We start from the raw sequence: 15,319 nt of genomic DNA, 5'->3' as shown, positions 1-15,319 counted from the left end.
TGACAGTAGAATAAGCAGACGTATGACTGAGGAGTCATAGTGTAACTTTGTGTGGTGTTTGACTTGTCCCACTTTTTGTGTGTCCATAAACGCAGCAGTGGCTTAGTGCTATGTGTGTTGGTGACAGATGACAAGTTGCTTTGTACGCCACAAAATGACTACTTTTTCCAGATAGAAGTGTTTTACTCATGTTTTCGGTGTGGTTCTGGCCCAATATAAACAGTTTTGCTCAATAAAGTGATGGATATAATTGCTGTCCTGGAACATGTCGATAGACGTTACAATAATTGAAGGGTGTTGATGAACACCGTCAGGGCCGCTTGTTGTCACTGTCACTCAGAGTTGCATTGCAAAATGACACACAATCAGGCCCGGCCCTAACCAATCTGGCGCCCTAGGCAAGATTTTAGGTGGTGCCCCCCCACATCGGCAGTGAAGTGTATATACTCACAAGAACCCGAATAGCTTTGTCTTTGACCTTTTTTTTTAACTTACAACTATACCTAATATATAAAGGGGTGGAAAAGTGACGATTACCTGCAGGGCAAACATTAGCTAACCAGAAGGCAATAACAATGTAAACAAAAAACACCTGCTTAAAAGATATAATACAAACATTTATATGCACGTACAACACTTAGAACTTTTAGCATATCAGTATGTGGAATTAAATGATGGAATGGATTAAGTAAAGAAGTTAAAAATTGTACTGATATGATCCAGTTTAAGAGGTTGTTCAAAATAATAGTGCTTACAGAGTACAAAGAAGAAGAATCATGAGAAATACTTTCAACCTTATTGAAAATAAGATATTCTTCATCTCAGTATGTTAATAATGACTGAATTAATGAATTAATTACATATTACAAAACTGTTGTATACTAATTCATAGATGTTATTTTATTATATAAAAAGGTCAGTAAATTATTCTATATATTTGTAAACGCTTTGAAGTGGGAAAGGGGTAGGATTAAATAAGCTTTGCTTCTTCCTACTCCTTTTCGGGCATGATGTCAAATGAAATGATATGAAATTGTGTGATGTATTATGATGTAAGTGTGTTCATGTTCCAAATAAACTAAAGAAAGAAAGAGGAATGTAAGGTGGGAGTACTGTAATTACCTAACGTTACATTATTATTTTCCATAACAATTTAGCCCCCTCCACAATATTAACCCGACGTTAAAACAGAACTAGCTATGTATTGATTAGCAATTGCCGAATCATGTAACATTAGCTTAATGCTAAAAAGCCAGGTTACTATCACATTCTGTAACAGACAAATCATTTCATGTAGGCTAACGTTACCTACCTGCTACCTCTGTCTTTTCTCGTTTCTCCTCCTCTTCTTTTCTCTTTTTTCTTCCCTGGGCACCTGACAGTTTTGGCCGTTTTGACATCTTGTGTTGATTTTTTGATGTGGTGACGTCCAAAAAGAGTCATGATACGGGAAGGGAGGGGGCGCACCGTGCGGGGGGAGGAGGGGGGGGGCGTAATGTTGTAACAAATAATATTTCTATTAAATAGGCTTTACTTTGCATTTTAATTAACGTGGGATTATTTTTTGTATTTAGAAATAATAGTACAACTCTTTTTTCTTTTTCTTTTTTTTTTCTCCAACATTCGTGGCACTGGCGTGGCGCCCCCTGATGGACAGCGCCCTTAGCATTTGCCTATACGGCCTATGCCACGGGCCGGCCCTGGTCGCGTGTGTCGCCCAGCAGAGAGGTAGCAGCATGCTAATGTTAGCTGAGGCAGGTGGTACAAGAGTGACAATACAAGAGAAGATGCCAAACTGATCACAAATGGAGGAAGAACAATTAATGCCCAAAAAAACAGCACGGGGTCCATCATCTCAACCCATACAGCAAAAACGTCTCAACTAACATTGGACACAAATTCCTCACTCTGATTGACAAACACTTTCCCAAAGACAACACCCTAAGAAAAGTATTCAACAAGAACAACATTAAATTGAGCTACAGCTGCATGAACAATATACAACAAATTATCTCAAACCACAACAAAACAATTGCAAATGAGCCGTCGGCCCCCGGACAGAGCGACTCCAAAACCAACAAAGGCTGTAACTGTCGAAAGAAACCTGATTGCCCTCTCAACGGGGGGTGCTTACAAACATCAGTTGTCTACCAATCTAAGGTAACACGCAAGGACATTAACACATCCGACACATATGTAGGATTAACCGAGGGAGAATTCAAAACCAGATGGAACAATCACAAGGCTTCTTTCAGGAACCAAAACCTGCGGAATACCACAGAACTCAGCAAACACATTTGGGACCTCAAAGACAATAATGTTGAATATTCAATAACATGGCAAATTCTTGCATCCAGCACACCTTACAATAGTGGTAATAAAAGATGCAACCTATGCTTGAAAGAGAAACTGTTTATTATTTACCGTCCAGACCTGTCATCCCTCAACAAGCGCAGCGAAATTGTAACAGCATGCCGCCACAGACGGAAACACCTCCTAGGTAACACATGAGCCAATCACCACGCCCCTACACCAGCCTGTACCCACCCACTCTGTGCCCTATATAATCCATGGTATGTGAATGCTCCCATTAAAATCTCCTGATGATTGAGGGAACCCCCTCATGAAACAGGCCTGTAGAGATGAAATAGTCTTGTGATTTTTTTCCCCACACATACATATATATATATATATATATATATATATATATATATATATATATATATATATATATATATATATATATATATATATATATATATATATACTGTAACAACCTGCTGGTGGTAATGTTTTATGTTCGTGTGGTTTTGACCTTCATTTTTCCCATGATCACAAACGCACCGTGTGTGCCTGACAGGTGATTGGCGGAGAATGAGGAAGTGTTGTGTGAATGGTTGTTATCATAAGATTGGCATTTCAAGTTAAAAATAGCGTGAGAGTTTGTGTAACTTCTTCTGAGGTCTACAATACTTTCTATTACTTTCATTTGTTCTCACGTAGAAACTAACTCTTTTTAAAGTGTGGCAGCCATGATGTTGTTGTGTACTTTGTGTTGACATGTACAGTACAGTTGGTAAATGATTGGTATGTCATCATGGATGATGTGTATGATGGTATGTCATCATGGATGATGGTATGTCATCATGGATGATGGTATGTCATCATGGATGATGGTATGTCATCATGGATGATGGTATGTCATCATGGATGATGGTATGTCATCATGGATGATGGTATGTCATCATGGATGATGGTATGTCATCATGGATGATGGTATGTCATCATGTATGATGGTATGTCATCATGGATGATGGTATGTCATCATGTATGATGGTATGTCATCATGGTGTATGAGTTGACAAGATGGTTGTTGTCGTGCAGCACCACCAAGTATGGAGTCCTCACCTTCCTTCCCCGCTTCCTCTACGAGCAGATCAGGAGGGCCGCCAACTCCTTCTTCCTCTTCATCGCACTCATGCAGGTAACACACACACACACACACCCACACACACATGAAGGTAACACACACGTAAAACACACACACACACACACACACACATGAAGGTAACACACACGTAAAACACACACACACACACACATGAAGGTAACACACACACATATGAAGGTAACACACACACAGGTAGGTAACACACACACACACACACACATGAAGGTAACACACACACAGGTAAAACACACACCCACACACACACACATGAAGGTAACTCACACACAGGTAAAACACACACATGTAGGTAACACACACACAGGTAAAACACATGTGTAAAGGTAACACACACACACACACACAGGTAACAAACACACAGGTAACAGACACACACACAGGTAAAACACACACATGAAGGTAACACAAACACACTTACAGGTAACACACACATGAAGGTAACACACACACATACAGGTAACACACACACACAGGTAAAACACACACCCACACACACACATGAAGGTAACACACACACACAGGTAAAACACACACATGTAGGTAACACACACACACACAGGTAAAACACATGTGTGAAGGTAACACACACACACACACAGGTAACAAACACACAGGTAACACACACACACACAGGTAAAACACACACATGAAGGTAACACAAACACACACAGGTAACACACACATGAAGGTAACACACACTTACAGGTAACACACACATGAAGGTAACACACACACATACAGGTAACACACACACACACACGCACACACACACAGGTAAAACACACACATGAAGGTAACACAAACACACACAGGTAACACACATGAAGGTAACACACACTTACAGGTAACACACACATACAGGTAACACACACGTGAAGGTAACAGACATACAGGTAACACACACATGAAGGTAACACACACATACAGGTAACACACACATGAAGGTAACACACACATACAGGTAACACACACACACACTTACAGGTAACACACACACACACATGGAACACACACACACACATGAAGGTAAAACACACACACATACAGGTAACACACACTTACAGGTAACACACACGCATGAAGGTAACACACACACATACAGGTAACACACACACATGAAGGTAACACACACACATACAGGTAACACACACATGAAGGTAACACACACACTTACAGGTAACACACACACACATGGAACACACACACACACACATGAAGGTAACACACACATACAGGTAACACACACTTGAAGGTAACACACTTACAGGTAACACACACACATGAAGGTAACACACACACACATACAGGTAACACACACATGAAGGTAACATGCACACACATGAAGGTAACACACACACACACACACTTACAGGTTACACACACACACATGAAGGTAACACACACACATACAGGTAACACCCATGAAAGTAACACACACACATGAAGGTAACACACACACATACAGGTAACACACACACACTTACAGGTTACACACACACATGAAGGTAACACACACACATACAGGTAACACCCATGAAGGTAACACACACACATGAAGGTAACACACACACATAAAGGTAACACACACACACACACACACACACACACTTACAGGTTACACACACACATGAAGGTAGCACACACATGAAGGTAACACACACACACATGAAGGTAACACACACACACACTTACAGGTTACACACACATGAAGGTAACACACACACATACAGGTAACACACCCATGAAGGTCACACACACACACATGAAGGTAACACACACACCTTTTCAGAAAAACTTGTCCAAGAGTACAGAGATACTATTACTACTTCAAAGATGATATACATATACACATTGACATACTACTACTTCAAAGATGATATACATATACACATTGACATACTACTACTTCAAAGATGATATACATATACACATTGAGATACTACTACTTCAAAGATGGTATACATATACACATTGACATACTACTACTTCAAAGATGATATACATATACACATTGACATACTACTACTTCAAAGATGATATACATATACACATTGACATGCTACTACTTCAAAGATGGTATACATATACACATTGACATACTACTACTTCAAAGATGGTATACATATACACATTGACATACTACTACTTCAAAGATGATATACATATACACATTGACATACTACTACTTCAAAGATGATATACATATACACATTTACATACTACTACTTCAAAGATGATATACATATACACATTGACATACTACTACTTCAAAGATGATATACATATACACATTGACATACTACTACTTCAAAGATGATATACATATACACATTGACATACTACTACTTCAAAGATGATATACATATACACATTGACATACTACTACTTCAAAGATGATATACATATACACATTGACATACTACTACTTCAAAGATGATATACATATACACATTGACATACTAGTACTACTAGTACTACTAAATGACATCTTGCTGACAAGCCTTGTGAGCCACTTGATTAGGAACACTAGAGGTGGTCTTCTCTCCTGGCAGCAAATCCCTGACGTGTCCCCGACGGGTCGCTACACCACCCTGGTGCCTCTCATCTTCATCCTGACGGTGGCGGGCATCAAGGAGATCATCGAGGACTACGTGAGTACCAGAAGACCTGAGGACCTGGTCTTGTTGGACACTCCAACTTCTCATGAGGACCTGGTCTTGTTGGACACTCCAACCTCTCATGAGGACCTGGTCTTGTTGGACACTCCAACTTCTCATGAGGACCTGGTCTTGTTGGACACTCCAACTTCTCATGGGGACCTGGTCTTGTTGGACACTCCAACTTCTCATGAGTACCTGGTCTTGTTGGACACTCCAACTTCTCATGAGGACCTGGTCTTGTTGGACACTCCAACTTCTCATGAGGACCTGGTCTTGTTGGACACTCCAACTTCTCATGAGGACCTGGTCTTGTTGGACACTCCAACTTCTCATGAGCACCTGGTCTTGTTGGACACTCCAACTTCTCATGAGGACCTGGTCTTGTTGGACACTCCAACTTCTCATGGGGACCTGGTCTTGTTGGACACTCCAACTTCTCATGAGGACTTGGTCTTGTTGGACACTCCAACTTCTCATGAGGACCTGGTCTTGTTGGACACTCCAACTTCTCATGGAGCCTCTTCTTCCCTCACAGAAGAGACACACGGCAGACAACACCGTCAACAACAAGAAGACCACAGGTTACTTTCACCTTTACTTTCACCTCTACTTTCACCTCTACTTTCACCTCTACGTTCACTTCTACTTTCACCTCTACTTTCACCTCTACGTTCACCTCTACTTTCACCTCTACTTTCACCTCTACTTTCACCTCTACTTTCACCTCTACTTTCACCTCTACGTTCACTTCTACTTTCACTTCTATTTTCACCTCTACTTTCACCTCTACGTTCACTTCTACTTTCACCTCTACTTTCACCTCTACGTTCACTTCTACTTTCACTTCTATTTTCACCTCTACTTTCACCTCTACTTTCACCTCTACGTTCACTTCTACTTTCACTTCTATTTTCACCTCTACTTTCACCTCTACTTTCACCTCTACTTTCACCTCTACGTTCACTTCTACTTTCACCTCTACTTTCACCTCTACGTTCACTTCTACTTTCACTTCTATTTTCACCTCTACTTTCACCTCTACTTTCACCTCTACGTTCACTTCTACTTTCACCTCTACTTTCACCTCTACGTTCACTTCTACTTTCACTTCTATTTTCACCTCTACTTTCACCTCTACTTTCACCTCTACTTTCACTTCTATTTTCACCTCTACTTTCACCTCTACTTTCACCTCTACTTTCACCTCTACGTTCACCTCTACGTTCACTTCTACTTTCACCTCTACTTTCACCTCTACGTTCACTTCTACTTTCACTTCTATTTTCACCTCTACTTTCACCTCTACGTTCACTTCTACTTTCACTTCTATTTTCACCTCTACTTTCACCTCTACTTTCACCTCTACGTTCACTTCTACTTTCACTTCTATTTTCACCTCTACTTTCACCTCTACTTTCACCTCTACTTTCACCTCTACGTTCACTTCTACTTTCACCTCTACTTTCACCTCTACGTTCACTTCTACTTTCACTTCTATTTTCACCTCTACTTTCACCTCTACTTTCACCTCTACGTTCACTTCTACTTTCACCTCTACTTTCACCTCTACGTTCACTTCTACTTTCACTTCTATTTTCACCTCTACTTTCACCTCTACTTTCACCTCTACTTTCACTTCTATTTTCACCTCTACTTTCACCTCTACTTTCACCTCTACTTTCACCTCTACGTTCACCTCTACGTTCACTTCTACTTTCACCTCTACTTTCACCTCTACGTTCACTTCTACTTTCACTTCTATTTTCACCTCTACTTTCACCTCTACGTTCACTTCTACTTTCACTTCTATTTTCACCTCTACTTTCACCTCTACGTTCACCTCTACGTTCACTTCTACTTTCACTTCTATTTTCACCTCTACTTGCACCTCTACGTTCACCTCTACTTTCACCTCTACGTTCACTTCTACTTTCACTTCTATTTTCACCTCTACTTTCACCTCTACTTTCACGTGTACTTTCATCAGTGTTGGGTTGGTTACTGAAAACCAGTAACTAGTTACAGTTACTAGTTACTTCATTTCAAAAGTAACTCAGTTACTTACACCAAAAAGTAATGCGTTACTGTGAAAAGTAACTATTTAGTTACTTGTTTTTTTCTTCTTCTTTTTTTTAAAGCTCCCATTAATGCCCTTTTAGCCTTCATTTCAGTACTGTTATTGCACTGGACAATAATACAATCTGTTCATCAACTTGACATGCATTTGCATCACTCAACTCTGCTAAGCAATGTGCTCTACATACAACACACAAACAATGTGCTCTACATACAACACACAAACAATGTGCTCTACATACAACACACAAACAATGTGCTCTACATACAACACACAAACAATGTGCTCTACATACAACACACAAACAATGTGCTCTACATACAACACACAAACAATGTGCTCTACATACAACACACAAACAATGTGCTCTACATACAACACACAAACAATGTGCTCTACATACAACACACAAACAATGTGCTCTACATACAACACCCAAACAATGTGCTCTACATACAACACACAAACAATGTGCTCTACATACAACACACAAACAATGTGCTCTACATACAACACACAAACAATGTGCTCTACATACAACACACAAACAATGTGCTCTACATACAACACACAAACAATGTGCTCTACATACAACACACAAAGACAAAGATATGTTACAAAGGCCAATTTGTTTCTGGCCAGAGCAAATTGACAAACTATTGTAAATAGCTGCAACATAAGTAACAAACAGCATAATAAGAGCATAGCTGTAAAGCAAGAAAGGCACACACTACATACACAATGTCTAACCAGGCCTTTTTTTCTCTCAAGGAATTGTGAAATAAAATCATGTCTGAAGCCCAGAACACTCGACACATTTCCCCAGTTTTAGTTTAGAGATAAGGAAAGATTGGCCTGGCCCACTAGCATCCCTCTTTATGTTTGTCAACTTTATAGTCTATACATTTAGAGTGATGTGATAATCAAACACTCTAGAAGTCTAGAATGAAAGAGTATATAAGAGAATTGACAGCAACGTTCCCTCTAAGGAGCGCGCCTGTGCAATTGCACACTGCTCAAGCGTCCTCTGCGCACGGCAAATCTATGCCACGCACAAAATCAATTAAAAAAATAAACGCATAACAATTTTCGACACGACAGAGAAAAGCGTTTTCGTCATCATTGTTCAAATATAATAATACGTCTGTCGAGACGCTTTGAGGACATGAATTCCATCCATCACTTTACTGAGCAAACTCTTTATTGTCGGCCATAAACACATCACTGTTATATCAACAGCAGCCGCTCGCTCTTTCTCACTTGCACCAACACATGCACATATGGCACTTAGCCAGTGATGCCTTTACAGACACACAAAAAATCGGACAACTCCAACACCACACATAAAGTGTCATTCCAGGTCGTTACTCTATGATTTACCAATCAAATGTGTGCTTATTCTAGTGTCATTTATTAGGAATCTTCATTTATAAATATTAATCATTAAATGCTGTTAGTATATTAAATACATACTAATAAAAATATATATTTTTTACAAACAGGAAGTTGCAGGAACGTACACATGATCCCCTGCTTACATCTCATTGTGCAACATGTGAATGTTTTAATGGGAACTAAATGCAATGTCTGAAAGGGGTACAAACTATTTCCAAAGCAGGACCTCCACCCAGACAAACAATACAAGTACACAGTTGATGAAAAACAATATTTGTTGTTATTGTCATTGTAAGTGGGCCTAAACACTTCTATTAGAAATGGAAATGACTGCTGTTGTCAAGACTTGGTCCGGGGTGTGTGCTTTTCCAGGATGCAACGGAAAGTTGGCTCGTGCGAGACGGGAATGAAGGTACATGATTTATTATTATCAAAAAAAGGAATAAATGAAAGCGCGCACAGTGGCGGAGAATAAACTATAAAACCAAAAGACTATAGCAAAAAGTACAAACAAAAAACACGCACAATGGCGGAGAACAAACTATGAAACCAAAAAGACTATAAATATGGAACAAAAACTTACTTGGCTTGAGGAATTGACATGAAAAGAAGTATCAGGCATGAACAGAGCATAAATGTGTTGAGGTCGTCAGGACGAACAACAGAAAATGAATGAACTTAAATACTATGGACATGATTAGTGAAAGCAGGTGCGTGACTCAAAACGTGAAACAGGTGCGTGACGTGACAGGTGAAAACTAATGGTTGCTATGGTGACCAGACAAGGGAGTGAAAAGACAGAAACTAAACAAAACATGACTTAAAACAAAACATGATAATACAGACATGACAGCTGTCATTTGATTATAATAATAAGAGAATGTTGTCTGTCTATCTGTGTTGGCCCTGCGATGGGTGGGGACTTGTCCAGGGTGTACCCAGCCTTCCGCCCGAATGCAGCTGAGATAGGCTCCAGCGACCCCGAAAGGGTCAAGCGGTAGAAAATGGATGGATGGATGGAGATGGAAGTTGTTATTTAGTCAGGTTTGGGCCAGGTGTGCTGCTGGTGTAGCCACAGTGTGCACGTGTGATGTTGCTCACATGGACTCCACTCAATGCTCAGGGACTTTTTGCCTTTGCTCACACACATGAACAATTAGAGGGAACATTGATTGACAGAGTGTGTGTACCTTCAGTGCTGAATGATGAGCAGAGGCAGAGTTAATCCTTAAGTGGTGCTGGTGGAGGTGACGTGTCATTGGAGTCTCTGTCTCTCTTTACTAGCTTTGTCGAAGCATGTTGCTTATGTACCGTATTTTCCGCACCATAAGGCGCCCTGGGTTATAAGCCGCGCCTTCAATGAACGGCATATTTCAAAACTTTGTCCACCTATAAGCCGCCCCGTGTTGTAAGCCGCATCTAACTGCACTAAAGGAATGTCAAAAAAACAGTCAGATAGGTCAGTCAAACTTTAATAATATATTAAAAACCAGCGTTCTAACAACTCTGTCCCAAAATGTACGCAAATGTGCAATCACAAACATAGTAAAATTCAAAATAGTGCAGAGCAATAGCAACATAATGTTGCTCGAACGTTAATGTCACAACACACAAAATAAACATAACGCTCACTTTCTGAAGTTATTCTTCATTCATAAATCCCTCGAATTCTTCTCCTTCGGTGTCCGAATTGAAAAGTTGGGCGAATGTGGGATCCAAAATGGCCGGCTCCGTCTCGTCGAAGTCATCGGAGTCAGTGTCGCTGTTGTTGTGCAGTAGTTCTGTGAATCCTGCCTTCCGGAAAGCTCGGACCACAGTTGTGACCGAAATATCTGCCCAGGCATTTACGATCCACTGGCAGATGTTGGCGTATGTCGTCTGGCGCTGTCTCCCTGTCTTGGTGAAGGTGTGTTCGACTTCGGTCATCCATTGTTCCCACGCCGTTCGCAGTCGTGATTTGAATGCCCTGTTGACACCAATATCCAGCGGTTGGAGTTCTTTAGTTAATCCACCCGGAATGACGGCGAGTGTTGTATTTGTGTGCTTCACTTGTTTTTTGACACCATCTGTGATGTGGGCGCGCATGGAGTCGTATATCAACATGGACGGAGCTGCGTGAAAAAAGCCACCCGGCCTCTTCGCGTAAACTTAAACTTACCTTAACCACTCGCTCATCTTTTCTTCATCCATCCATCCCTTCGAGTTAGCTTTTATGATGACGCCGGCTGGAAAGATCTCTTTTGGCAAGGTCTTCCTTTTGAATATCACCATGGGTGGAAGTTTCTGGCCATTAGCATGGCAAGCTAGAACCACAGTGAAGGATGACTTCTCATTCCCTGTGGTGCGAATATTCACCGTACGTGCTCCCGTTGTATCCACAGTGCGGTTCACAGGAATATCAAAAGTCAGTGGAACCTCGTCCATGTTGATAATGTTCTCTGGCCGGATCTTTTTTTCAGCTATCTTGTTTTTACAATATGCACGGAAAGTAGCCAGCTTTTCTTGAAAGTCTTTAGGCAGTTGCTGTGAAATAGTAGTCCGTGTGTGGATGGAGAGATTGCGTCTTTTCATGAACCGGAAACACCAAGAAGCACCACCTTTAAAATCATCCAGGTGAAGTTCGCTTGCTAGCGCTGTTGCCTTCATTCGAATAGTGATGGTGCTGACACTTCTGCTTGCTGCTCTCTGCTCAACAACCCACTGTTCCAGTTTGTCCTCCAACAGTTGCCATCTTGCTTTGTTCCCTCGGAAACTCTGTTTTGTCTTCTTTACCTGGCGCAGGTCATCTTCTTGCTTCCTCCACCTACGCACCATTGATTCATTTATGTTATATTCTCTTGCTGCTGCTCTATTTCCGTGTTCTTCGGCATGACTTATTGCCTTAAGTTTAAATTCTGCGTTATACGCTCAGTAGGAGCCATTTTGTGGTCTGGTCTTTACAGATGTAAACACACAAAGGAAATGAAACGAAATATCCGCGCGCTTCTTTTTCTTCCGGGGCGGGTGGTTGCTTACAGTAGAAGAAGAAGCGCTTCCTGTTCTATGGGGGCGGGTGCTTACCTTGGCGGTTGCTTGCGTAGAAGAAGAAGCGCTTCCTGTTCTACTGGGAAAAAAGATGGCGGCTGTTTACTGTAGTTGCAAGACCGAAACTTTATGAAAATGAATCTTAATATTAATCCATATATAAAGCGCACCGGGTTATAAGGCGCACTGTCAGCTTTTGAGTAAATTTGTGGTTTTTAGGTGCGCCTTATAGTGCGGAAAATACGGTAGCTGTTTCAGCAGATTTGAATTGCTGTTTTGGGCAGTAGATGGCATCTTTGATCCAAAGCACAATTTAACTAAAATGTTATTTTCTTTGTGCTCGACAAAAGAAAAGTAGTGAGAATATCTCCATGTTAACAAACTCGACTTCTGGCTCCGCCATGATCAGACACGCCCCCCCCCCCCAACGCGTTAGTCCCAACACTGACTTTCACCTGTACTTTCATGTGTACTTTCATGTGTACTTAGCGTGTTTACTGTAGCCTGGCTTTGTCTTGCCATCAGGCCTGAAAGCCAAGCTGTCTTCACACTCTCATTAAATGTCAGCTCACCATTCCTCTCTTCTTCTTCTCCTGTCTGACAGTGTTGCGTAACGGAGCATGGACCACCATCGTGTGGAAACAGGTAACCACCAGGAAGTACCATCTAGTATTGTTCAGCTCCTCAAAGATCCTCTAGAAGACAGGAGTTGTATGGTGTTTGTGTTGTTTTTAAAGACATAGTGTATTCAAAAGAGTGCTAGTCAAAGATCCTCTACAAGACAGGAGTTGTATGGTGTTTGTGTTGTTTTTAAAGACATAGTGTATTCAAAAGAGTGCTAGTCAAAGATCCTCTAGAAGACAGGAGTTGTATGGTGTTTGTGTTGTTTTTAAAGACATAGTGTATTCAAAAGAGTGCTAGTCAAAGATCCTCTACAAGACAGGAGTTGTATGGTGTTTGTGTTGTTTTTAAAGACATAGTGTATTCAAAAGAGTGCTAGTCAAAGATCCTCTACAAGACAGGAGTTGTATGGTGTTTGTGTTGTTTTTAAAGACATAGTGTATTCAAAAGAGTGCTAGTCAAAGATCCTCTATAAGACAGGAGTTGTATGGTGTTTGTGTTGTTTTTAAAGACATAGTGTATTCAAAAGAGTGCTAGTCAAAGATCCTCTAGAAGACAGGAGTTGTATGGTGTTTGTGTTGTTTTTAAAGACATAGTGTATTCAAAAGAGTGCTAGTCAAAGATCCTCTATAAGACAGGAGTTGTATGGTGTTTGTGTTGTTTTTAAAGACCTAGTGTATTCAAAAGAGTGCTAGTCAAAGATCCTCTATAAGACAGGAGTTGTATGGTGTTTGTGTTGTTTTTAAAGACATAGTGTATTCAAAAGAGTGCTAGTCAAAGATCCTCTACAAGACAGGAGTTGTATGGTGTTTGTGTTGTTTTTAAAGACATAGTGTATTCAAAAGAGTGCTGGTCAAAGATCCTCTATAAGACAGGAGTTGTATGGTGTTTGTGTTGTTTTTAAAGACATAGTGTATTCAAAAGAGTGCTAGTCAAAGATCCTCTATAAGACAGGAGTTGTATGGTGTTTGTGTTGTTTTTAAAGACCTAGTGTATTCAAAAGAGTGCTAGTCAAAGATCCTCTATAAGACAGGAGTTGTATGGTGTTTGTGTTGTTTTTAAAGACATAGTGTATTCAAAAGAGTGCTAGTCAAAGATCCTCTAGAAGACAGGAGTTGTATGGTGTTTGTGTTGTTTTTAAAGACATAGTGTATTCAAAAGAGTGCTAGTCAAAGATCCTCTATAAGACAGGAGTTGTATGGTGTTTGTGTTGTTTTTAAAGACCTAGTGTATTCAAAAGAGTGCTAGTCAAAGATCCTCTATAAGACAGGAGTTGTATGGTGTTTGTGTTGTTTTTAAAGACATAGTGTATTCAAAAGAGTGCTAGTCAAAGATCCTCTACAAGACAGGAGTTGTATGGTGTTTGTGTTGTTTTTAAAGACATAGTGTATTCAAAAGAGTGCTGGTCAAAGATCCTCTATAAGACAGGAGTTGTATGGTGTTTGTGTTGTTTTTAAAGACCTAGTGTATTCAAAAGAGTGCTAGTCAAAGATCCTCTATAAGACAGGAGTTGTATGGTGTTTGTGTTGTTTTTAAAGACCTAGTGTATTCAAAAGAGTGCTAGTCAAAGATCCTCTAGAGGACAGGAGTTGTATGGTGTTTGTGTTGTTTTTAAAGACATAGTGTATTCAAAAGAGTGCTGGTCAAAGATCCTCTATAAGACAGGAGTTGTATGGTGTTTGTGTTGTTTTTAAAGACCTAGTGTATTCAAAAGAGTGCTAGTCAAAGATCCTCTATAAGACAGGAGTTGTATGGTGTTTGTGTTGTTTTTAAAGACCTAGTGTATTCAAAAGAGTGCTAGTCAAAGATCCTCTATAAGACAGGAGTTGTATGGTGTTTGTGTTGTTTTTAAAGACCTAGTGTATTCAAAAGAGTGCTAGTCAAAGATCCTCTATAAGACAGGAGTTGTATGGTGTTTGTGTTGTTTTTAAAGACATAGTGTATTCAAAAGAGTGCTAGTCAAAGATCCTCTAGAAGACAGGAGTTGAATGGTGTTTGTGTTGTTTTTAAAGACATAGTGTATTCAAAAGAGTGCTAGTCAAAGATCCTCTAGAAGACAGGAGTTGTATGGTG

General features: G+C 40.2%; 1 protein-coding gene across 6 annotated transcripts in view; it reads left to right on the top strand.

Annotated features, from left to right (window-relative positions):
* atp8a2 (ATPase phospholipid transporting 8A2) overlaps window positions 1-15,319 on the top strand; it is a 117,110-nt gene that overhangs the window by 20,676 nt on the left and 81,115 nt on the right. For all 6 annotated transcript variants that reach the window (XM_072913432.1, XM_072913434.1, XM_072913433.1 and 3 more), the window contains 4 exons: window positions 3,385-3,484; window positions 6,022-6,120; window positions 6,665-6,710; window positions 13,230-13,270. In XM_072913432.1, the coding sequence (XP_072769533.1) occupies window positions 3,385-3,484; window positions 6,022-6,120; window positions 6,665-6,710; window positions 13,230-13,270 (286 nt within the window). The remainder of the gene's footprint in view (window positions 1-3,384; window positions 3,485-6,021; window positions 6,121-6,664; window positions 6,711-13,229; window positions 13,271-15,319) is intronic.

This window comes from Nerophis lumbriciformis, linkage group LG07 (assembly GCF_033978685.3).
Source record: "Nerophis lumbriciformis linkage group LG07, RoL_Nlum_v2.1, whole genome shotgun sequence".
NCBI classification, from domain to species: domain Eukaryota; kingdom Metazoa; phylum Chordata; class Actinopteri; order Syngnathiformes; family Syngnathidae; genus Nerophis; species Nerophis lumbriciformis.
This window is presented reverse-complemented; position numbering and strand designations above follow the sequence as displayed.